Here is a 26,448-nt window from a genome sequence, read left to right on the forward strand (position 1 = left end):
CAAATCCAAATTTACGCAGCATATATATTAAATACATTGTGTGCTGTAAATTAGGTGCACACTTGATTAAATTGATAAAACATAATTACAAAAGTCATCAAAATGTGACTAGGTCAACCCAAAAGTCAAAGTATTGTAAACCTAAGGTTCAGAGATACCCATATCGGACACATCACCATCAGATACCTATTTCTTGCTGGTGTCATTGCGGCTATAATCAAACAGGAGGGACTACGTTCTATTTCCCGGAAGTAATGCAATTTTTTATTTTTTGAATTTTATAAAGTTAAATAATGGTCAAAGGCAACCCGCGAATTGATTATTTTGGAACCATAAAATAAAACTTGTTTTATAACTGTAAGGAAATGGAGAACAGTAAGTATCATTACGTCAAAGCATCTATGCCAAATTCTCGATGATTCCGTGAACTGAATGGCCATCTCAGCTGTTATCACCATTACCCTTAGACCATCACGAAGGCGACTGTAGTGGGTCTTGAGTTTTAGGAAGGAAGACACTGTTTATTAAAACTGACACAACTAAATGTCCTAACATTCGAGACAAAATATATCAACCCTAACATTTGTCAAAGTCAGGGAAATAACTCAGATTGTAATGATTTATTTGTTGCAGAGGGTCTGTAGTATGGAAAGGAATGACTACATGGTATTTTCTAAAATAGAATATATATCACAGGATAAGCGAGGAACATGGCTTTTCAGAATTCTTAATAATAAAACGGAGGCAATGATGATATTGAGTGGGAGAGTTAGTTTAGTTTTACGCCGCACTAAGCAATATTCCAGCTACATGGCGGCGGTCTGGAAATAATCGAGTATGGACCTGACATTCCAGTGATCAACAGCAGGAGCATCGATATACGCAATTGGGAACCGATAATATGTGTCAACCATGTCAGCGAGCCTGACCACCCGGTCGCCTCTTACGACAGGCATAGAAGCCTTTTATGGCAAGCATGGGTTACTGAAAGCCTATTCTACCCCGGACCTTCAAGGTCAACGATATGGACAAATGTCGAGGTAGTTTTTTCCCGATGTGGGTGCCGTTCTAGACTTCAACACTAAGGAGATCGTAACTTTAATGCCTCAACATAGACTAGCGCTTGCTACAGTTTAATCACTATTGCACAACACCATGATGACATGCTATCAGCGTCACATGCCTGTAAACCTATTACGAATAGCCGAAAATCTTACTTAATGATGAGAACAAAGACACTCTCTTCTTCAAAATCGAGACCAGCCTTGACCTTGACGTCATTTCCGTCACACGTGAACAGATCACTCCTTCCAGTGACAACAGACAATGTTACAGCGTCACCGTCATGATCGATAGTGTTGAGTGTTTTGACAACCGTGTCCACAGCACTGTCTTCGCTGACAACTGCTGTGTAAGTTGACTGGTCGAATATAGGAGCGTTGTCGTTGACATTTGACAGAGAAATGACGATAGTGCCGGCAACAGATCTTGGTGTTTGTCCGTTGTCGGAGGCGGCGGCGACAACAGTGTAGCTACCTTCACCGTTGGTACCTGCGTCAACATCCAGAGCTCCCGCCACCATTAAGGCTCCTGTCTCAGCGTTTATAGAAAACAGGTCGTTCGCAGACGCTCCGGATTCTAAAAATATTGTATGATATTAGTGCAATTTGGACAAGTAAAGACTACAAAATTTCTGCATTTAAATTCCTGATGATGTAGGAAAACAAGGTTTTTTCAGTGTCTTCGGAAAAATGTGACTGGTGCCTTCAGATATGATTAAAGGAATATGATGGTACACCGGAATATTCTGTACCCGATTGTGTTTTCGTTTGTACCATTAATGGAGTTTCAAGAAATAGGAAACAACCTCCAAAAAGTGTTGCTTTTTTTTTTTAGAAAATCATAGGCGACATATTTTAATAATGCTCCAAATTAGCCGAATTAAGTTAAATGTGTTCAGTTTTGTGACATGATACTCGTGGATTTACTTGCATTTATATACAAACATAAAACATAAAAATCAAACATTTTGTGTTCATCCTCATGATGTCTCTGTGACCAAAATGTTGAAGTTTGTGAAATACATTGTCAGAAACTGACCATAGTGCGGACTTTGGGGCTTCCAGAATACAACTGTCACGTGTTGTATTGACAAGATGGAAGGAAAAATGTTTACAATTATACTTCATTGTTTCACTGCTAATGAATGGTTTATTGTTTCGTGAATGACGTGCATATACTTATCATAATCCAGTTCATTTGATAAATAAAATAAGTTATTGAAAGATTCTGTGCATTTCATAGCATTTCCAGTTCCATCGCATAGGGCGGGGAATATCCCCGTGATTAAAGCGTTCGTCCGTGTCTGTGGAGACCCGGGTTCGATTCCCAACATCGATACAATATGTGAAGACCGTTTCGGGTGACCCTGTCGTGATATTGCTGGAATGTTGCTAACGCCGACCTAAAACCAGACACACACACTCCAGTACCCGCGAAAGGAAAGGCCGCTGGTGACGTACCGGCAGTAACACCCGTAATGCTGTAAGAGACGTCTCCGTCATCACCTCTGTCATCGTCTTCTGCCATCAAGGTAGCCACGACAGTTCCAACTTCTGTGTCTTCGTTGATGGTAATGGAGTCGAAGTTACCGCTGCCATCAATTGCAGGAGACGTCCACACAGGGTCGAACTCGTTCTCTGGTTTGACCGTCACCTTCACTATCGCTGTCCCCGTGTTGGCTTCTCCCTGGTCTGGCGTGTCCACTGCTGTGATGACCAGGGTGTACATGTAGCCTGATGCTTGTAGACTGTCGTAGTCAAGAAGATTAGCGTCTGTCTGGAGCTGTTGACCAGACACCTTGAATTTTGTAAGAGTGTCATCTCCATCACCGACAGTGACGTCAAAGAGTGCGTTGTTGCCGCCGTCTTGGTCGGTGCATGTGAGATCCAACAGAGACGTGTCTTCAAAGAAAATAACATCAAATCTATTCTGACATGCTCTCAGAGTATTCAACAGTTTGTCATTTGAGTGAGTGAGTTTACTTTTACACTCAGCAATATTCCAGCTATATGGCAGCGGTATGTCAATAATCGAGTCTGGACCAGACAATCCAATGATCAACAACGTGAGCATCGACTTGGGAACCGATGACACGTGTCAACCAAGTCAGCGGGCCTGACCACCCGATCCCGTCAGTCGCTTCTTACGACAAGCACAGTCGCCTGTTATGGCAAGCATGGGTTTGCTGAAGACCTGTTCTACCCCGGGACCTTCACGGGTTTTTTTCATGTGATATCAATTATGTTCTTTCAATCAAGAAGAACACCCTTGCCATCAAAGCATAGAAGAAAATACCTTCCTGGACTTCAAAAATAAATGTCTACGTCAGCAGCATGCTAAAGAGATTCATTAGCATATACGTAATCAAGTCCCCCCCCTCCCCCGTCCCCCATTTTAAACACCAGGATATTCGTATAAAAAAAGAGTCGCGGTGTCAACCCTACAGGGTTTACTGGTGGGCTCAGTCATAAGCCATAACAGGTTATGGACAATATCCATATAATTACTCACCTGCCGCAGTGTTTTCTGTCACCTCAATCTCATACACAGACGGACTAAATGTTGGGGGAAGATCGTTGATGTCCTCTACGGAGATAGTGAAGTCCTTGGTGGCCTGTAGCCCTGCCTGATCTGTGACGGTCAAGGTCAAGGACAACTGCTGTTTACCGGAAGTTCCCTCTCTGTTGATATTCTGGGTCACTGTTAAATCTCCTGTGCTGGAGTTGATGCTCAGGAAGCCACTATCCCCACCTATATGGTTAAACCAATTAATTGTGAATGATTTAATTAAATATATTTCTTTTCATCAGTAAAATCAGTCATTTTACACAAATCTCTTTGAAGGGTGAGATGCTTACGGCTTGTCAAATGAAGAATGTTCGGTTTATTTTAGTGATCCACGTGGAACATGCACCGCTTCTAGTCGACATTGAGCTTTTAATAAGGGTAAATGTGCTAAGGGATCCCACAATGTATATGCGTGCGTCTGTCTGTCTCTCTCTCTCTCTCTCTGTGTGTGTGTGTGTGTGTGCGCACGTTTGCAAACACACATCATTGCCTTATGCCTACCTTACTATTTCGACCTTAGGGTCGTATCTACAACTATTATGATGGTTACCAGTAAGAGCGTAAGTATGAACATCGTGTTCGTCAGCATCTGTAACGACGTAGCCCCCCTCTACGGGAGTCCCAACTGTCTGCTCCTCCGCCATAGAAGACGTGGTTGCTATGGTGATGACGGGTGTCTCGTCTACTACATCACTTATGTTCACCTGTAGGGACACATCGGTGTCGAATTTGCCATCCGATGCCCTGTGTTAACAAAAATATATAGTTGAAAATATTACCATAAACAAAGATTATGTGTATAGGATACAAGATATAAAATACAACATACACGATCCCATATTACACAGAACCAGTTATGACTTCGACGTTCGGGTTAAACGTATTCAGAGAATGAAAGTAATAATACATCGATTCTACTCACAAAAACAATAAAGTTGAATTACCTCACTACGAGTACATAAAACTTGTCCGTTTCATAATCCAGCGCAGCCTTGACCTTGACGTCATATCCGTCACACCTGAACAGGTCATCCCGCCCGCTGAGAACAGACAACGTCACTGCGTCACCGTCGTGGTCATGCACGTTAAAGGTGATGACAACTGTGTCCACAGCGCTGTCTTCGTTGACGACTGCCTCATACGCGGCCTGGTCAAAAACGGGCGCGTTGTCGTTGACGTTGGTGAGTGTCACTACGATCCCAGCATCAACGGTGCGTGGAGCCTGTCCTTTGTCGGTGGCGCGGAAGGTTAGAGTATAACTACCTTCACCATTAGTGGCTGTGTCCACGTCCAGTTCTCCTGACACAGTTACTTCCCCTGTTTGTTCATCAATGGAAAACATGTTGTCTGTTGACGACCCTGAAGCTGAAATGAGAGTATGACAAGTCAGACAGTCAGACGTGATATTCAGATCCTCAGCTGTCACATTTAAAAAGTCCACTGGTGAAACTAGTGAAGATTCGAGATGAATACACTTCTGTTTCAATTTTGGGTTCACAGACTGATATAATTTTACAACTTTTATACTGCAATCCTGACAAATATTCATGTTTCAGACTGTGGAAGAGACTCAGGCTATCTGGTTAAACTGTTTCGTCGAGAGTCCGCAAAATATGTACCTGCAGTTACTGTGACAATGCTGTAACTGAGATCGCCGTCAGCGCCGTCGTCATCATCTGTTGCCGTCAACGACACCACAACAGTCCCTGACGCCGTGTCCTCGCCGATAGTAACACCAACAAAGTTACCACTCCCGTCAATAGCTGGTGAAGACCACACAGGGTCGAACTCATTCTCTGGCTTGACCTTCACCTTGACAATGGCCGTCCCTGTCATGGCCGCTCCCTGGTCTGGTGTGTCCACTGCCATGATGGTTAACGTGTATAGCTTTCTTGACTCATAATCGCTTCCACTGACATCTGTCTGCAGCTGGAAACCGTCCATCTTGAATTTGGTGACGGTGTCATCTCCGCCGATGGAGGCAATTGTAAAGACGGCATTGTTCCCACTGTCGCCATCAGTACAGGTGAGATCCAGGAGAGACGTACCTTAAAGCAAACGGAAAATCAGTGAGTGAGCACATGTTTTAGCAACATCACGGCGATGGGCACTAGAAATGGGATTCACACATTTTACTCGTGTATGGATTCGAACCCGGGTCTTCGGCGTTACGAAATAGAGAACGCTTTAACCACTAGGCTACCCCACCGCCCCAGTGGGAGTATTGTAAACGGGGTGGGCGAAGCAGGTCATGCATGTTTAACATAGCTAGTGAACAGAGAATGCAAGGTGCTTTATGGATGATGAGTACTTTGATGTATCTATAATATGAAATCTTCATCGAGATAGTTTCTTACCTTTCTCATGAAGTACTAGCTTCTAAAACCATAATTTAAAAACAAAACAAACACTATTGTAAAGCCTATGCAAACTAAAACATATTCAACAACAACAACAAAAATAAGATACAAAAGAAAAGAGATTAACATGTGTGTTTTGTAAAGTGAGTGTTAGTGAGTTAAGGTTGACGAAGCTTTCATCAGTGTTTCACCTACCGACTACTGTGTTTTCAATTACTTCAACGTCGTAGACAGACTGACTAAATGTCGGCGGGAGGTCGTTGATGTCCTCCACAGTGATGGTGAAGTCCTGGGTGGCCTGCAGTCCGGCCTGGTCAGTGACAGTCAAGGTCAGCTCAAGTTCGGTTTTCCCAGAATCCCTGTCCACGTTCTGACCTACTGTTAAATTTCCGGTCGATGGGTCGATACTGATATACGCGCTGTCAGCACCTAGGATGATACGTTAAACCTTTAATCACTGGGTCTTGTAAAGCATGAAAAGCTGAAATATATAATTCAGATTTGCGGTCTGTTACAACATGCTTCTATAAATATTCACACTTGCATCTTGGTAACACACGAGCTCACAAAAGCACTCACTCTTGCATGTTGGTAAAACATGAGCTCATGAAATCAGCAATCACTGTACGAGGGTAAAACATGTCGTTTTATGTAATCCCACGCAATTGTTTTGTGACACAATAACACCGCATAGAAGCGTTAACGGGGCTTAAAATAATTATACATTAGTTAATGCTTTTGAAATGGAAACTAACCAGGTAAAACACATGATTAAACCTCTACTTGTGCAGCTCTGCTGTATATTTTAAGTGAGTGAGTGAGTTCAGTTTTACGCTGCACTCAGCAATATTCCAGCTATATGGCGGCGGTCTGGAAATAATCGAGTCTGGACCAGACAATCCAGTGATCAACAACATGAGCATCGATCTGCGTAACTGGGAACCGATGACATGTGTCAACCAAGTCAGCGAGCCTGAGTCCCCGATCCCGTTAGTCGCCTCTTATGACAAGCTGAGTCGCCTTTTATGGCAAGCGTGGGTTGCTGAAGGCCTATTCTACCACGGGACCTTCACGGGTTGCTGTATATTTTAAATGTCTTTGTATGTTTAATGGAAAGAAATTGTGCTGAATACCCATCTCGCCAGACTTATTTACATACAAACATTTACTTGACTGCACAACACTTATATGATCTGAGAGTTTAATGATGGAACGGTACAGTTCAGTAGGGTGGAAAGGGCAGGACATATTGTATCTTCCAGTAACAACTGCCATGAGTAAACTAGTTGGGCTTAAGTTTCATTCACAATGCGGTAGCCATAAAACACACTCCAGTCAAATAGGAACCCGCGGCCAGTGCATCCTTTCGCGACAAGGGGGTGAAACCGACTCACCACTGAGAGTGTATGAGTGGGTGTCTCCAGCATCAGCGTCCGTGACCACATATCCTCCATACACTCCAGTTCCTATTGCTTGTTCCTCCGCCATAGAGCTGTTGCTTATCTTGTTTATAGCTGGAGGCTCATCGACGACGTCTACAACGTCAACTTGAAGAGAAACGTCCGTCTCAAACGTTCCATCCGACGCCCTGCAAGCATTGCCAGAGTCAAATAATGAATGTCTTTCAATGGCAACAAGAAGACATATGGCCTTCATAACGCAGCAACGCACACACTATTCCAGATATGTGGCGGTGGGTGTAAATAATCAAGTCTGGACCAGACAATTCAGTGATCAGCAACATGAGCATCGATCTACACAACTGGAATACTATGACATGTGCCAACCAAGTCAGCGAGTCTGGTAACTTACCTTCAGTCGATGTCATAGTTCTGAAGAAGTGTTTTGGCTCATTCACTTCCGGTTGATTAAGAACGTGTGTTCAAGAAAAAAATATATTTCTATTAAAATGGGGGACGAGTTTTACTGGGCAGCGTAGCGTTCCTGGGCATGTCAAAGCCAGCAGTAACGCTTTAAAGAGACTCACTTAATTAATGAACCCATACCCACCTCATTATAAGGACAAAGGTTCCTTCAGTTTCGTAATCCAGCGCTCCTTTGACTTTAACATCGTTGCCATCACACCAGAACAAATCATCTCTGCCGCTGGCGATAGACAGAGTCACTGCATCCCCATCGTGGTCGACGGGCGTGAAGGATACTACGACTGTGTCCACGGGACTGTCTTCGTTGACATTCGCCTGGTAATCTGTTTGATCGAACACAGGGGCGTTGTCGTTGACGTTCGTCACGGATACATCAATTGTTCCGTCAACTGACCGAGGCGATGTTCCACTGTCGGATGCCCTGATTACAACGGAGTAGCTTGTTTCTCCATTGGTTCCTGTGTCTCCGTCAAGTCGTGTAGCTATTCTTAATTCCCCTGTCGCGGTGTCTATAGTAAACTTGTCTGACGTTGTAGCACCAGATGCTGCATAAAAACATATATATGTGTTGCCAAAAATGAATCGTAAGCTAGATGATTATTTGTTTGGTGTTTAATGACTAGCAATAGTCTATCTAGATTGCGATGGTTTGTAAATAATCGAGACCTGATCAGACAATCCGATGATCTTCGCAACTGGGATACGACGATTTGTGTCAAAGCAGCTACACTACGACCCTAGCAATGGTTTCATCCACTGGGGGTCGAACGTGGACCTATGGTGTGACGAGCGATCGCTTTCACAACACGGCCACCCCGCACCCGGTAGTGATAAAGTAAGCATCAATGGATTACCTCAGTCACATAAAAGAGTGCTTATTTACAATGGGGTATTTATAAATGGAACACACGGGACATATTTTTATTAAACTGTCTCTAGTCATTTAAAAATGTGACAGACGAAATGGTATGCTAGATATTCAAAAGCATCTGGCCAAAAATGCAACATCGCTTGTCCACACAATGCGCAATGCTATCCTATATATTCTGTATACGGAGGTGTTACTCTGCTGTTCCCACTGTAGTCTTGTTGCAGACATCTGGCACCATCACTGGCAACCTATTCGAATACTTTTCATCTCTTTCAAGCTTAATGGGATCTGTGTCGGCATATATTAGAGAGATATTTCGGTCTGGAGTTGACACTAAGGACGACCATAAATACATGACACGTGTGACCATCTGAGTGAGTGAATTTAGTTTTAAGCCGCACTAAGCAATATTCCAGCTATATGGCGGCGGTCTGTAAATAATCGAGTCTGTACCAGATACTCCAGTGATCAACAGTAGGAGTCTGACCACCCGATCATCTTACGACAAGCATAATCGCCGTTTATGGCTGGCATGGGTTACTGGAGGCCTATTCTACCCCGGACCTTCATAAAGGTTTAGAACTATGGCTGGTTAGAAAGTCGTACTGTTATCACAATGGCACTAGTGTGGCCTCATGCTGGACCTCAGAATGGACAAATCGTAGTTGTGTTGCTGATAACAACATGTTTACCTCCTGTGACCGAAACGATACTGTATGCGATTATTCCATCGAGGCCGATGTCGTCATCAGTTGCACCAAAAGTAGTGATCACATAACCAGGTTCTTTATCTTCTCCTACAGTCACCCCAGTAAACGTTCCACTTCCGCTTTCCGGTGCTGTCCAAACCGGATCGAACTCGTTCTCTGGTTTCACGGTTACCCTGACAACAGCAGTCCCCGTATGAGACTCTCCTGCGTCGGGGGTATCAACAGCTGTGATGACCAGAGTGTAGACAAACCCTGCCGCTTCCAGAACTTCGTAGTCAGCGGCTGTAGCTGCTGTCTGAAGCTGTTGTCCGGTCATCTTGAAGATGCCTGCTCCTCCATCTCCGCTCACAACACTCAGGGTGAACATAGCGTTGTTACCGTCGTCCCCATCAGACAGTGATAAGTCAAGTACTGATGTATCTGGACAACAACACCACCAATGACAATGCATAGTAATGGATATATTACAGCTATGGTATTAGCTCTGCCCAGACAGTAAGAGTAAATTAGGTTTAATGTCTAAAACCAAAACAAATATAAAAGAAAAAACAACAACAACAAAACAATAACAAAATTAAAAAAAAAAAGAAAAAAATGACGAATGCATCGGTTGACTAGTAGATTTTGCAATTTATATACTCATATAATATTGCGATAAGTGTCAACTGTAATGCTTTCTTGCCGTGTGCTTGCAATATGGCTAAGTCCTGCTAACTTTGCGCTTTAATGTAACCTTATTAAAAGTTTGGGGTGCAATACCCCGCACCCTGTACGATTTGTTTAATGCGTGGTGTACATCAGATCTTTAGTAAACAAACATAAAGCACGAGGCTACAAACCGTTCCCATCACACAAACCTTCGTATTTACGTATCGTAGATCAAAAGGCATAATACAATATACATATGAGTCACAATATTTGATCTGAAAGGTAAATAGTCCAATGACGTACCTGCCGCCATGTTTTCCGTGATCTCTGCAGTATATTCAGATGGGTTGAATGTTGGCGGGAGATCGTTGATGTCCTCAACTGTAATGGTGAAGTCCTGGGTGGCCTGAAGTCCAGCGAGGTCAGTAGCAATCAGTGTAAGGGACAGAGGTGACAACCCTGATTCTCTGTCAACGTTCTGAGCTACGAACAACTCTCCAGTAGTAGAGTCTATCGACAAGTAGGCGTTATCTGCTCCTGAAAACAATGGAGCCGTCATTCAAAGGACTACCATCGTATTAATGTCATTGTATTATCTCTTATTATCTCTGTGATGTCAATGTAATATCTTTGTAATGTCATTGTAACATCTCTGTGATGTCAATGTAATATCTCTGTGATCTCATGGTAACATCTCTGTAATATCATTGTATTATCTCTGTGATCTCATTGTAATATGTCTGTAATGTCATTGTATTATCTCTGTGATATCATTGTAATATCTCTATAATGCTGCGACGAATTTCAACGTGTCTGCTGTGTGTGGAAGGACATCGATAACTGCCAGGTCACAGATCCTAAACCCATGAACGCTGGAACATTGCTATCATTGATTCCAAGAAAACACTTAATTCAAAGTATCAGATTGAAAACTGAAAACCCTTTCTAATAATCAGATTAAAGCATTATTGTTGCTTTAATATCCCCAGACTTCTTAATGCTCACTAGGGCTGGGCAATGTAACAAAGTTTACCGGTATTTGCCGGTTCTGACATGAAAAAGATACCTACTGCGATACGCTGATCAAAAGCCGGTAACACTCGGATATTTTCTTGTTTCTTCATTTGGGCCAAATTTTATTTACGTTTTTATTTTGTCATGAATAAAAGTTTTTATCAAAAGTTAATCAAATATTGTGATTTGGTTGTGTTTTATTTTATAAATAAAGCAATACCTCGATATAAAGTAGTTTTTGGGGGTTGAAAAAAACCCTCTTGCAATACATATATTCCAAGATATGACTACGCACCGCAGTATGAACATTCTCTGCAGTACTCACCAATAATGCTCACCGAAGCAAAGAGAGTGAAAATACCACATTTTACAATAGATTACCCCGACATTTTCAAAGATAGATGAAACAGAATGATGGAATGACAGTCAGCATTTGTCCTATCGTGTCCAATTTTGTTCATACTTTGTCTCCATATTGTTTGTTATGTCTTTTATCTTCACATATATTCTAAACTTGTGAAAGGTTTTCCTACCACTAAGAGAGTACGTGAGGGAGTCTCCGTCGTCACCATCAGTAACGACATATCCACCATAGACTCCTGTCCCTAGTGCTTGTTCTTCTGACATGGTGGCTGCTGCAATCATTGTGATGACGGGAACCTCATCACTGGCGTCTTGGACGTTAACTTGCACGGGGACATCTGCCTCGAAGACGCCATCACTGGCCCTTAACACATGGTACAAATTGGACATGAATGGTCGATTTAGTACATTTGTTGTGAATGCAATCATGAAATTTATTCCAGGTTATTTCATGATCGAAAATATTGAGCCACTGTTCCGTACATTAACGACTTTTCATTGAAAACAGCATAGTATTCTGAAAGCGTGACTGGACTGATGCATGTCACTGTACTATGACTGCTTTCATTGATGCTCACGATGTTAATCACTAGATTGTCTGGCCGCGTCTCAATATCATTGAATGCAGTGTTACATACAATACTTATGTACATTACACATTCTATATATAATTGTGTACACCAGTAAGATTTGCATGTTTATATTCATTCCTGATTATCATATTCTTCCATTATCTTTATCGAGGCAGCAAATGGCACTCCAATTTCACTCCCATTTTCTTACCTGATGATAAGCACGTGGAAAGTATTGGACTCGTAATCTAATCCACTTTTGATCCTGACCTCATTTCCAACACACTCAAACAGGTCATCTCGTCCACTGGCTACAGACAGAGTCACTGCATCACCATCATAGTCTTCAGTGTTGAGGGCGATCACTGCTGTACCAACTCCACTAGCTTCACTCACATTAGCTGTGTAGTCAGTTTGGTCAAAGGTCGGGGCGTTGTCGTTGACGTTTGTCAGTGCAAGAACAATGCTGCCATCCACGGTACGGGGTGTTGCTCCTTTGTCTGACGCCCTGACCACTACAGTGTAGCTACTTTCTCCGTTTGTTCCTGTGTCCACATCCAACTCTCCTGCCACCATCAGTTCTCCTGTAGAGGAGGCTATGGAGAACTTGTCTGGTGCTGAAGCTCCTGATGCTGTTGGAGGATGATGAAATAGTCACCAAGTGTAAGTGTGTGAGTGACTTCCGTTTTACGTCGCTTTTCCCAGTATTCTGGCAATACCACGACTGTGCGACACCAGAAATGGGCTTCACAGATTGTGCTCATGTGGGGAATCTAACAAGGGTCTTCGGCGTGACGAGCGAACGCTTTAACCACTAGGCTGCCCAACCGCCCTCATTACAAATGAATACTAGTATATGCTGGAGTATAATGTTAAAAACGATGATACGTTGGGTAAAACGTAACTGAGTAAAAACAGTAAAATCTGGTGCACCATGATTCGAAAAATTATAGATAGGGACTTGCTTTATCTGGGCGACTTAGCTACCCAGTAAGTAAAACATGGGTCAAATCTGTCCAAAGGCATATCTCCCACAATGATGGACTGTTGTAACTACAGTATTTGCGCTTTAGCAAGGTAATATCTGATAACAGAAAGACAGTTCCCTGTTCATCTCTCAAAAAGTTAGTGTTAATATATAATACATTTTATGTGTCACACATCTATATATGTATATATTACAATTGTTCGAGTGAACTCCTTAGCGTGACCCTTCAAAAATGGCTAATGTGTGTTTGTATGTTTGCTTGTGAAGCGTGTGGGACAACGTGTGTGAGAACACGCCGGTTGTCTTTCCCCACGTACCCGAAGTGATGGACACAATGCCGTATGTGATGTCCCCATCCTCTCCAAGATCAGCATCAGTCGCCTGGAATGTCGTGATTACGTATCCAGGAGCTTCTCCTTCACTGACTGTAGCGCCTACAAAAGTTCCACTTCCATCTGAAGCAGGTCCTGTCCACACAGGGTCGAACTCGTTCTCTGGTGTCACTGTTACCCTTACAACAGCTGTCCCTGTGTTAGGTGCACCATTGGCTGGCTTGTCCACTGCTGTGATGACCAGGGTGTACATGTAGCCTGATGACCCGAGAGCTTCATAGTCAGCAGGGGTGGAGTCCGTGAGAAGCTGAAGCCCGGACATCTTGAAGATACCCGCCCCACCGTCTCCACTAGCGACAGTGACGTCATACTGGGCATTCGTACCCAAATCTCCGTCTGAGCAGCTTAGGTCCACCAGCGACACATCTGTAATGATGATTCGTCAAAATGTATAAGAGGAAGTTGTAAGACTCCGACATGGAAATCAGCCATTCCATGTAAAGTTTTTTTGGGATCACAAAACATATATTTCACAATTTGAAATCATGAAACGAGGCGAACCTGGATCCACGGCGTGACAGCAAACAATTTAACAACAGGACTTTCTTATCCACACTCTTGAAAAGGTAATCATTCCCATAAAGATTGTTGACTAGATTTTACTTAATGGGCGCCAACCTGCTGCTGAATTCTCGGTAATCTGCGCAGTGAACTCTGAGGGATTAAAGACGGGTGACAAGTCATTGATATCCTCTACTGTGATGGAGAAATCCTGAGTGGCCTGTTGACCTCCCTGGTCAGTGACGGTCAAGGTGAGGTCCAGCTGAGTCTTGCCACTGCTTCCCTCACGGTTGACATTCTGGGCTACTGACAGCTCTCCAGTGGCAGAATCAATACTGAGGTAACCGCTGTCAGCTCCTATTGTAGAGGGACAGAAAAACACTATCATGTGAGTGTTGAGGTGTGTTGATGGGTTCTCGTTGAATTGTGTAGTTTCTCCTTCCTCAACAAAACCAATGTTACCAGCTGATCTAACTGATACGCTTTCATTTATATACGCTTATTTTGTATGTCATTATGCACAATTGTTTTGTTAGGAATGGTCCACAAAATCATCACAATAAATACTCATAAAACTATTTCCGCAGTCATGCGAAATCTGTACATACAGCATAGTCCATTTCTATTCTTCTGGTTATTTCAAAAGCATGAATCTTTCTTCATACCTGACAGAGCATATGTGTGAGTATCTCCAGCATCAGGGTCAGTGACCAGATATCCCCCATACACTCCAGTTCCTAATGCCTGTTCTTCTGCCATGGTGGCACTAGCTACCATGGTGATCACAGGATCTTCATCACTGACATCCTGGACGTTGATTTGGACAGGAACATCAGTCTCAAAGATACCGTCACTGGCTCTGGAAGTGGATGTTATGCTTCAGGTTAAAGACAGAAGAAATGTCCTTATGAAATCGTCTTAGACTTACGTCACGGATATGCAATGACAATTCACCGATGCCTTGTCTCCAAAGAACAGGTGAACCCTGAATCTGTAGGAATAGCATACCTTATGATAACAGTATGGAAGGTCTCTGTTTCATAGTCTAAAGGGGCCTTGACCTTCACCTCATTTCCAACACACTCAAACAGGTCATCTCGTCCACTGGCTACAGACAGAGTCACTGCATCACCATCATAGTCTTCTGTGTTGAGGGCGATCACTGCTGTACCAACTCCACTAGCTTCACTCACATTAGCTGTGTAGTCAGTTTGGTCAAACTTCGGGGCGTTGTCGTTGACGTTTGTCAGTGCAAGAACAATGCTTCCGTCCACGGTACGGGGTGTTGCTCCTTTGTCTGACGCCCTGACCACTACAGTGAAGCCACTTTCTCCGTTTGTTCCTGTGTCCACATCCAACTCTCCTGCCACCATCAGTTCTCCTGTAGAGGAGGCTATGGAGAACTTGTCTGGTGCTGAAGCTCCTGATGCTGTTGGTGGATAATGTAACAGTCACCTCATGGAATTCGTTGTTCGAATTATCATGTGAAAAATATTTGAGATTTGGCTTTCCCAAAGAACAAATTCAACATAACCCCAATATTCACTTGAAAATGAGTTATAAAAGAGGATAGAATATGATTTAAATCTACACGTATATTTTGCCTTGTGAATAGAGTATTCCTTGCCTGCAGTCACAGATGCAATGGCATAGGTGATGTCACCGTCGTCGCCGAGATCAGCATCAGTTGCAGTGAACGATGTAACGACAGTCCCTGGTGCATCACCTTCACTGACTGTAGCTCCTGCAAAGTTACCGCTGCCATCAAGAACTGGATTACTCCATACAGGATCGAACTCGTTCTCTGGTTTGACCGTCACCTTCACTATCGCTGTCCCCGTGTTAGCCTCCCCCTGGTCTGGCGTGTCCACTGCTGTGATGACCAGAGTGTACATGTAGCCTGATGCTTGTAGAGCCTCATAGTCAGCAGGGGTGGAGTCTGTGAGAAGCTGAAGTCCGGACATCTTGAAGATACCGGCTCCACCATCTCCACTGGCAACCGTGACGTCAAACAGAGCGTTGTTACCAGTATCTCCATCAGAGCAGGTCAGATCAGCCATCAATGTATCTGATATACAAATATATTCATCAACATTCGCCAAGGTGGAAACAAAGCAATAGGTTTTGAATACGGCTGCTTTCTTCACCGTCAGTTTGTGGTATATCAGTTCATTTGCATGAAATGTAATACCTAGATAATCAAGACCTATGATAATATTAAAACATCTTCCTTCCTTCGATAAGTGGGCGGTGGGGTAGCCTAGTGGTTAACGCGTTCGCTCGTCACGCCGAAGACCCGGATTCGATTCCCCACGTGGGTATAATGTGTGAAGCCCATTTCTGGTGTCCCCCTAGAAAAATTGCTGGAATATTGCTAAAAGCGGCGTAAAACTAAACCCACTCACTCACTCCTTCCATAAGCATGGTGGGATACTACAGAGTTATCAATCCTCTACGAGGTCAATAATTAGAAATCTTTAAACCGTAATCTAATGGCAATAGTTTGTTGTATATCTGTAATACTGTAAATATCACAAATATATATTACATTTCTACGTACATAGATATATGTATAGTTCTTGAAAATGAAATAAGATATACTCATTAATTATTATTATCATTTACATATAACCCTTTGTGACGTCTTCTCATTGCTGTCACGGTATGTTCCGTTTGTAATGAATATCCCCATGTCGAAGGTATATTCTTATCTTTTATAATTCCTGCACACTATTTTGCGGCTATTGACATTTCATGTTAGATGAGAAATACTAACGTAGGGAAATATTCAGAACTGTGTAAATTAATGCAGAAATAGTACTTATATTCCAGTGGTTCTACCCTAGCAGTTTTAGTGTTCGTAGCCAAATGACTGAATTATACAAAAGCACACTAAGTCGCATGCTTGATTTATACAAATCTTTTTTTCAAAATGGCCACCAAGAAACGGAAGTTCTACTTCTACGTGTTTGAGCTAAAAATATCGTGGAGGAGCAAAAGTTCACATCGTGTAATTTGATTAATGTTTTCATTCCCTATCTGTATATTAGTTGTAGAGGTTTTGCGAAACCAGGCTACAATGTATGTCAGTAAGAGATTTTACGTCCGTTTCAAAAGTAATGGGAATATGATAGAAACAGCTGTAGTACATGCTGCATGTGTTTCTTTCCTTTTAAAAGTCAGACGAAACCTCCTGCGCTGTCATGAATGAATGACTTGGCCGCATTTTTCGGATTTCCAAGCTTCAGTTTCAGAGGATGGCAATACTGGGTGTATACTCTTAAAAAAAGTAGAGGATAATGAAAGTTCAGTTTGGATAGGAACTGGAAACGTTAACAAACGTTTCAAGACAGACATCTTATGAACGCACCGCCATTTCCCTCTATTACCAGCCCTAAACACAACGCATGATATGCAAGTGGACAGCGCAGTAGCCCCATACACGTGCATGGGGTCCCATTCTTGATTTTGACGTTTTTCAAGAAGGTCGAGAAATCAATTAGAACATTAATTTTGACACCAATCTTGCATCACACCTTTGTAAGTGTTTGCAGTTGTTTGTTTAAAAATGAAAACCGTACACATGCAAATCACATGCCATACACCAGTCACCTTTCAAAAGCGACTACATTCCAAATACAGATGGTTGTAAGGGAGTGCAAACGGTGATGCACTCTAAAACAATCAATAGTACCATATCAACATTGATTGACTCCTAAATATCCCCTAAAATCTCCTAAATATTTTTAATCGTAAATAAACAAAATGAAGATCCCCTACATTTTTAAAGAGTTTATATCAACATTTTCAGTCATGACATCGACTTTGGTTGTATAAATTACGTTGTTAATGTAAAGGCAACGTATACCTCCTGCAGTGTTTTCTGTGATTTCAACCGTATACAGGGAAGGGTTGAAGGTTGGAGGAAGGTCGTTGATGTCCTCCACGGTGATGGAGAAGGCTTGTGTCGCCGTGAGTCCAGACGAGTCAGTGACGGTCACAGACAGGTCAAGCTGAGTCAGTCCACTCTCCAGGTCAACGTCCTGTGAAACTGTCAGTCCACCAGTGTTGGGGTGTATACTGATGTACGATGCATGGGTCCCTGCAACATATAACCGTGTAAATATATTCATATCAAAATATTGATTTAACGATTCGTAGAATATTTATGAAAGGTAAACCAAACGTAACGATAAATTATAAAACACATTTTTATCTTTCTTTTTACTGTAGATGCAATACAGCAATGCTGTCTGAGTATTGAGTCCACTGCTGCTGCTGTAGCGTTATCAGTGTGGTAATTAGTCAGGCTTTGCAAAATTGTGATGGTTGACATATACTGACGGACAATGGAAAGCATACAGCCTAAACGATTACACCTAAAACTTCATCAGACTAGGCTCATTTGTTGTGAGAAGAACATAAGAAGAGTCTGAGTGTATGTACACATACATTTACAGTAATGAGGAACGTAACAAGAAAGCGTCTTTAGAAAAGTTTACTTAAAGCACTATAGACTTAGGGTTGACATTTTAAAGATTTATTAGACAATCATGCTTCACATATTTAATAGCTATCATATTTTTTAGACCCAGCTTAGTATTGTGGACATGAAATACGACTCATAAATGTTAATTCACTAATCAGGCAAATAGAATTTAATAAGAATAAATCATTTCAAGTGGACATCAAACTGTGCCTTTCGTACAAAAAATATGTTTTATGCAATATCTTGATAAAATAATATGTGCGATTGCTTTGTTGGGTCACAGCAAGCAATATTTTTTAACCCAGATCGAGCAAAGGCTTTAACAACGCGGCTACCTCATCGCTGGCAGATCATTTTAGCTTACCACTCAGAGCGTATGAATGCGTGTCTCCCTTGTCGGGGTCGGTAACGACATATCCTCCATACACAGCTGAACCGACAGCCTGTTCCTCTGCCATGGTGCTGCTGGACACAGTGGAGATGACCGGAGGCTCGTCCACGACATCCTCAATACTGACCTCCACCGATATATAGCTGTCATGAGTTCCATCTGTGGCCCTGAAACATGAAGAAATATTCTGTACACGGTCACTCTTCAGCAGAGTGCGAAATAGCTTCCAAATTTTGCTAGCCAGTCGGACTTGTTATGCTTGAATGTTATCAGCTCACAAAATAATTCACTAGCCCGAAATTTGAATGTAGAAACTAAGAAAAATATTACAAAAAATAGATGAGAATAAGATATTGTCGGCATGACACGGGTTCCGAATACGTGTCTAGGTCTCTCGTCACCAATAGCAGTGACGGGGATTTAACCCTAGCGATCTGATACCCGCATCACCTCGACCTTAACATCGAAGCGATCGAGTGATATACACATGCTCAGGATACTGCATGAACTGTGCAATCGAATCTGATTTTGTATTCTGATTTCATATAGATGTGGATATCGTCTTATCGCGTTATCAGTATGAGGAGGAAGGAACACATGGGATCTTTTGAGACTCGGTCAAATGTCCACCCTTAGGGTGATTCACAGTGGTCTGCACCGTGCAGGTGCTCATAGTGGTAAATCCAGGAAACTGCTTCACTCCATATTAAAGCAATGTGTTAGGAGAAGATCAAGGTTTAGATTTTCGCTTAAGCCACAGGAACGATTTCACACAATGGTACAATGAGTGGAGCACTTTGTGATGACTGAATGATACTGCTTGAATAGTCATCTAGAGAAAGTAAAGCCCGGTTTACGCATTCGAATATGAAACTTGCATTCTGTGACAGCTAATTAATGTGTTAGGTCAATCATTCATTTTTGTTAGTCATAATAGTTGAATGTGTGTGTAATCGGTCATATGACGTTAAAAATGAAAGTGAGTGTGTGAAATTGAAACTTCTCAATATTACTTTATTATAAGCAGATGGGTATCCTTGGTCTCGTAGTCGACGGCTGAGGTATACTTCAAGGAATCGCCGTCCATCGTGAAATGACCGTCCCCGCCACTGTGTATGGAGAGAGCGACTGAGTCGCCGTCATGGTCGTTGACGGCGATCTGCGTGACGACGGAGTTCAACGCTTCACCCTCCGACAGAGTTGCTTGGATAATGCTAGCGTCAAAGTGGGGAGCGTTGTCATTTGCCCCGGTCACCGTTACGCTGACGCTACCGTCGACGTACTTTGGACTGGTTCCCTTGTCCCAAGCTCTGACGCCGATGGTGTAACTGCTCACCCCGCCGGTGCCAGCGTCCGCGTCAAGCGCTCCCCCTACCTTCACTTGACCCGTTGAGTCGACCGTAAACAGGCCGGTTCCCGAAGCTGTTTTCACAAAAGAAAATGAAAAACATTCTCATTTTATTTCATGTCTTCACACTGAATACATTTCTTGGTTGAGGGACAACAATTTGACGTCCTGGGGATGAGTCGCCATCTTGTATGAGACAGCATATCTTTTTGAATTTCTGCTTCCAAATACGCCAGACGATTCAATTTTCAAATAACATACATTTATTCACAAACCCCAAACATTTTCCGGGAAAGATATGAGGACAAAATGTGTATTTCTGGAACATTACATAACTCCAGGCACCAACGAATATAAAATGGCTGATCCCTATATGTTATATGCTGCATGTATATTCATCTGAAAGACATTTAAATGTATTCGTTAAAATTACTGCTATATTAGGTGTAGCTCATAGTGATTTTATCACATTAGAAAATAATTGAATGTTACTGAAATATAGAAATACTGCATTTGATCTGATCATTTACAATTCAGTTGTTAAATATTAAACCATTAACCATGCAATAGCGTACCTTTATCAATTCTACAAATTATAGAACGACACATAAATTTACACATAGAGAATATTTTGTCTGATAATGAAGCTGTCCACACATAATGTATACGAGTACACGCTGCACTGAATTTACTCGTATGAATGGGTGATGAAAATATCTAGATAGTATAAGTGTTTACGACCATATAACTAAATACAGTTCAGTTTATGACATACATAATAACATATTCCGAAGAGCAAATTCCTGTAAAGATAACACAAGCAGATTATCACATGACAAGATTCATCAAAGAACTACCTCTGACATCACAGATAATTGAATATGAAATTGATCAATTAACCACAAAATATACACTTAAATAATACTTTACAATTAAGCTTATATACGTTTATCTTTAAACTTAATGGCATTTAAATTTAAAATTTAAAAACATTTTAATCTACTGAGAAAAGAAGCACATAACGAGAAGCTAAGATCTGATTTAACTTTCATGTATTACAACTAATATAAGTTAGTTACTTCGTTCACATTTCAGACATTTCAATCACATATTTAACAAGTGTTCGGGACCAAGAAACCAGGGCTCTTATCCTCGAAACGTTCGTAGCCCTCAGAATTCTTAACTTCGATCGTAGGCAATGTGTTCAGAATGGGCTTAAGAAGTTCGTAGGGCTACGAACGTTTCGAGAATAGCTAGCCACTTCGTTATATCCCTCAGTTCGTTACAAGCGTGCTCTGTATAAACATAGTTCACAGTAACACATATAAGTGAGTGATTTTGGATGTATGACGCTTCCATCAATATTCTGGCAATATTCTGGCGGGGTACTCAAGGGGTTCATTGTTACCATGTGGAAACTCGAACCCGAACCTTCGGCGTGATGCCCACTATGATATTCCACCGCTGACCCCTTTAGTGAAAGACAGAATTTCCATTCTGTCCTGATAGACACACATCGCTACTATTATCTTCATTGAGGAAATGACATCAGAGTCTAAATGTGAGTCTAAATTGGACGTGAGGTCAAAGTGCAGTGTCAGTGAGGTAAGTTGAAATGCATCTGTTTTGAAATGTAAGGAATGGTTATACTTTCGTGTCCAGGATAATATTTTCAGCATATGCAGTACATTAACTGGGAAAATTTGGTAAATCATTACGCAGCTATTTTGGATGTAGTCCCACGAGTTGACTATAATTTTAGCGATGTCCCTTTGAGCTTAAACGGAGCCCAGTCGCAAAATTGGCATTCGGAGATGCACGAGTTGCTAACCGGGTTGTCACGGAATAACAACATTTGGTCAGATTAGACCACCGTTGCTGTCACTCGGGTAGAACTCAAATCAAAGATATTGGAAGCGTTTAGCACACAACAGAATGGATATGTTCTGATCTGGATAACCACGAACGCCTTACAAGGATACACGGAGACAATCTTGTATGTTATTTGGCCATCCGATCCGAGATCCGAATCTATCGCCTCAAGCTGAGTCACAACTGTCAGAAAATGACTGTCCTCCGAGATTTCAGCTGATGGTGTTGGTGTGGACAGCCAAGTTGGGGCATGCTCGTTTTTTGGCACAACCTGAAACAGGCCAAATTTCAAACGTTGATAATTCATGTTCGAAAATTGTTTATAGGGTGATTGTATTTGAACGAGTTTATGTCTGCTTCCATTGGAATTTTATAGTACTGATTTTAACATATAACTGTCAACAACCACCGGTATCCAAAAGGTAATAGCCATAACGCTATTTGTGTTTATACATGTGAAGGTTCGCGGTAGAATAGGCCTTCAGCAACCCATGTTTGTCGTAAAAGGCGACTATGTATGTCGTAAGAGGCGACTAACGGGATCGGGTGGTCAGACTCGCGGACTTGGTCAACACATGTCATCGGTTCCCAACTGCGCAGATCGATGCTCCTGCTGTTGATCACTGGATGATCTGGTCCAGACTCGATTACTTACTGATCGCCGCCATACCTGGAATATTGCTGAGTGCGGCAGAAAACTAACCTCACTTGCTCATTTGTTAATATGCCTCATCACACCGGGAACAGTCATGTTTACTGTTTGAACAATGTACAAAACGTATCCTAATTTTTATCTTTATGCATTGAAGTATATTTATATGATAGTAAATGTTGGTGATAATAAGATTATTTCATCTGATATTTTGAAATCTGATGTTCGTGATACTGTTGTTTCCTGGTATTATATCCTATGCTCATTATAATCTTTTCTCTTATAATTACTTTCTGTGATCAATTACTTTTTGTAATAAAATTATATTTCTGATATCAACGCTCGTAATGATTGTACACAAATTAACTTTATACAGTTTGTTACTAACAAAAGCGTAGGATAAAGCCGTATTAACGAGACTTACTGTATTTCTAATGATTGCATTTACATTGTTTCAACTCACCGTGATACGGACGACGGCCGTTCCTGTGAGAGTGTCACCTACTGGAGGATTGTCAATTACAGACACCACCAGGACATACTGGAAGTTAACGCTTTCCAGAGCTTCGTAGTCCATGGTGCTGGCAGTGTTGATGTCGTTGCCACTGATGGTGAAGTCAAAACCAGAGATCGCTCCATTCTGGGACAAGATTGATGTTGTCAGACCAGCATTGGTGATGTCAGCATCGGTCACTCCCACAGTGACGGCCGTGTGACCTGTAACACATATTCAGATGTTATAATTCTCAAAAACAATTTTGACTTGTGTACTCATTGTTTCTTGTAAACATGCTCAGACCAAAGCCTAAATATAGTTTAAATGCTTATTTGACACCTCATGTGTTATTATAAAATGTTGCTGAAAATAGATATTAAGTTCTTTAGTGTCACTCAAGGTTTCAAGGAGAACATGACTTAAAGACGCCTATGGATTTTGGACGCCAACAGTGAGAGCAACTATAGACCGTATGTATGTTGAACGACTCACCGGGACCAGTGCCATCGTAAACCTCAGCGCTATAGTAATCAGACGTATTTGACACCTCATGTGTTATTATAAAATGTTGCTGAAAATAGATATTAAGTTCTTTAGTGTCACTCAAGGTTTCAAGGAGAACATGACTTAAAGACGCCTATGGATTTTGGACGCCAACAGTGAGAGCAACTATAGACCGTATGTATGTTGAACGACTCACCGGGACCAGTGCCATCGTAAACCTCAGCGCTATAGTAATCAGACGTAAAGGTTGGTGCATTGTCGTTGATGTCGATGATGGAGATGGCTAAGGCCTTGCTGTCATAGTTGGAGGCAGAGTCCGTCACCACTATGTTGAGGCCGCTGAAGTCCACGGACGTCGTGTCGATGTCTATCACCTCTTTCATCGTGACGGTGGAGGCACTATCCACATTCAAGTACTCCCCATTTGTTCCTGAAAGGTTAAACCAATGCGTGATTGAGTGAGTTTAGATTTACGCCACACTCAGCAATTCTGCACCTGCGGTCAGTAAACAATTGGTTCTTGTCCAGACAATCCAGTGGTCAGCATCGATCTACACAGCAGATGGCACGTGCGAACCAAGTCAGATAGCCTGATCTCTCGATCCCGTCACTCGCCTCTTACGACAAGCATGTGCGACTGAAGATCAGTTCTCATGCGGCTCTTCAGGAGTAGGTTAAGCCAATGTTAGTTTGCTTTTCTGCGGTATGTCATCCCTTGGATGTAAGAATAAGCTGGAACTTCCAAGTATTACAACAATAAAAGGCTACGTAACGCAGCTGATTTATTCATTTCGGAATGTTGATTGACAGACAAAATATTTAAATAAGAGTAATTAAAATAGAAACAGAGCTTGAGACTCTATTCAAACAGCTAATGACTATATGTGGGGCAATATTATCCCCAAATTTGAAATTTGTCCCCCTCAATAATTTGTATTAATCTCGTTCATAGATTTCACGTCCCGTGAATCTCGTGGTGTCCCGTAGCGTTCCGTCACATCACTATAAATGTTACATGGCCATTCAACGATTGATAAATATGTACTTACCCGTAAAGGAGAAGGTCCATGAGTCATTCTCCTCATCATCTGTATTTACCCGTAAAGGAGAAGGTCCATGAGTCATCCTCCTCATCATCTGTACTTACACGTAAAGGAGAAGGTCCATGAGTCATCCTCCTCGTCATCTGTACTTACCCGTAAAGGAGAAGGTCCATGAGTCATCCTCCTCATCATCTGTACTTACACGTAAAGGAGAAGGTCCATGAGTCATCCTCCTCATCATCTGTACTTACACGTAAAGGAGAAGGTCCATGAGTCATCCTCCTCATCATCTGTACTTACCCGTAAAGGAGAAGGTCCATGAGTCATCCTCCTCATCATCTGTACTTACACGTAAAGGAGAAGGTCCATGAGTCATCCTCCTCGTCATCTGTACTTACCCGTATAGGAGAAGGTCCATGAGTCATCCTCCTCATCATCTGTACTTACCCGTAAAGGAGAAGGTCCATGAGTCATCCTCCTCATCATCTGTACTTACCCGTAAAGGAGAAGGTCCATGAGTCATCCTCCTCATCATCTGTACTTACCCGTAAAGGAGAAGGTCCATGAGTCATCCTCTTCGTCATCTGTGAATGTGAAGGCTTTACCTATGTCTGTCCCCACGGGTAACTCTTCCGGGATGGAGATTGAATGAATGGTAACGACAGGAGCGACGTCTATGACGTTAGTCAACTTGATTATCATAGACGTCTTTTCATGGTTTCTTCCATCGTCAGCTCTGTGTGTATTAAGTACAAGTTATTTAACATTAAATTAACCAAAATCATATTTAAATATTCGCCATTGAATTCGCCAGTCAATACAATAACATAAAACATCTGTCACTATCGCCTATGCGAAAGATAACTTAAAGAATGTATCTATAAATCGCTGAAAGATTATAAAATATTAAACCATATTTTATTAGAAATTCGGCTTCGGAACAGCATGTATCGTAAAGACCTTAAGGTGGGTATATGTGTTGTCAATGGCATGCAATTAGCCATGCAGTCAATATACATTGAACCGCAAAAAAAACCCCAAAAACCACAGTCCGCCACTCCCTTTTGAAATTGGTAATCAGTTTAATCCAAACACATGTAAACAACATAACATTTGTTGAAAAGATTTCAAAATTGAAATGTTTCGTCATCAATACTTTCAGAAATTGCTGGCGCAACAGTGAGATTCGATAGTCAATAACGTGTATGGCATCCTTGAGCGTTGACAATAGCGTTGCATCGTCTGTACATGGACTGGATGAAGGCCAAGACTCCGTGATAAGCCTGAGAGAGTTCATCTGCAGTTGTCGGCCTTGGTCGCACATCATTGAACCACCTCCGAATCTCGTCGCAGAAGTGATCTATCTGGTTTATGTCCGGACTGAGGACAGGCCATTGAAGACTTTGATCAATGCAGCGGGCTGATGTTACAGCATTTCCTCTATCAGGACCAATATGCCGGAACACCATCGGGCCTAGTTTGTGATAGTACCCCACATCATTATGCTCGGACCTCACCTCGAGTCTCTTTCCAAGACACAATCATCTGCAAAACGATCCCCGCGTTGTAGTCACACTCCCACTCTTACACCAGCCGTCGAGACACAACACCTTCAATTTCTTCAGAGAACACTACAATTCGCCACTCCCGGTGACGCCAGTTCCGATGATGTGTGGCCCACTGGAGACGAGCAGGACGATGTTGACCAGGGAGGATCG

At 42.1% G+C, this 26,448-nt stretch overlaps 1 protein-coding gene across 1 annotated transcript in view; it reads right to left on the bottom strand.

Annotated features, from left to right (window-relative positions):
• LOC137260686 (cadherin-23-like) overlaps positions 1-26,199 on the bottom strand; it is a 53,188-nt gene extending 26,989 nt beyond the window's left edge. The window contains exons 1-27 of the mRNA XM_067798279.1: positions 25,979-26,199; positions 25,276-25,466; positions 24,884-24,976; positions 23,884-24,117; positions 23,151-23,404; positions 22,138-22,306; positions 19,829-20,237; positions 18,789-18,982; positions 17,804-18,037; positions 15,563-16,003; positions 14,944-15,364; positions 14,601-14,794; positions 14,053-14,292; positions 13,360-13,800; positions 12,266-12,686; positions 11,653-11,846; positions 10,409-10,642; positions 9,440-9,877; positions 8,001-8,421; positions 7,385-7,578; positions 6,186-6,419; positions 5,250-5,678; positions 4,575-4,995; positions 4,181-4,374; positions 3,574-3,813; positions 2,523-2,963; positions 1,218-1,638 (exon numbers count right to left, since the gene is read on the bottom strand). Of these exons, the coding sequence (XP_067654380.1) occupies positions 1,218-1,638; positions 2,523-2,963; positions 3,574-3,813; positions 4,181-4,374; positions 4,575-4,995; positions 5,250-5,678; positions 6,186-6,419; positions 7,385-7,578; positions 8,001-8,421; positions 9,440-9,877; positions 10,409-10,642; positions 11,653-11,846; positions 12,266-12,686; positions 13,360-13,800; positions 14,053-14,292; positions 14,601-14,794; positions 14,944-15,364; positions 15,563-16,003; positions 17,804-18,037; positions 18,789-18,982; positions 19,829-20,237; positions 22,138-22,306; positions 23,151-23,404; positions 23,884-24,117; positions 24,884-24,976; positions 25,276-25,466; positions 25,979-26,199 (8,018 nt within the window). The remainder of the gene's footprint in view (positions 1-1,217; positions 1,639-2,522; positions 2,964-3,573; positions 3,814-4,180; positions 4,375-4,574; positions 4,996-5,249; positions 5,679-6,185; positions 6,420-7,384; positions 7,579-8,000; positions 8,422-9,439; positions 9,878-10,408; positions 10,643-11,652; positions 11,847-12,265; positions 12,687-13,359; positions 13,801-14,052; positions 14,293-14,600; positions 14,795-14,943; positions 15,365-15,562; positions 16,004-17,803; positions 18,038-18,788; positions 18,983-19,828; positions 20,238-22,137; positions 22,307-23,150; positions 23,405-23,883; positions 24,118-24,883; positions 24,977-25,275; positions 25,467-25,978) is intronic.
• Between the last annotated feature and the right edge of the window lie 249 nt (positions 26,200-26,448).

Source organism: Haliotis asinina, chromosome 14 (genome assembly GCF_037392515.1).
Source record: "Haliotis asinina isolate JCU_RB_2024 chromosome 14, JCU_Hal_asi_v2, whole genome shotgun sequence".
Classification (NCBI taxonomy): Eukaryota; Metazoa; Mollusca; class Gastropoda; order Lepetellida; family Haliotidae; genus Haliotis; species Haliotis asinina.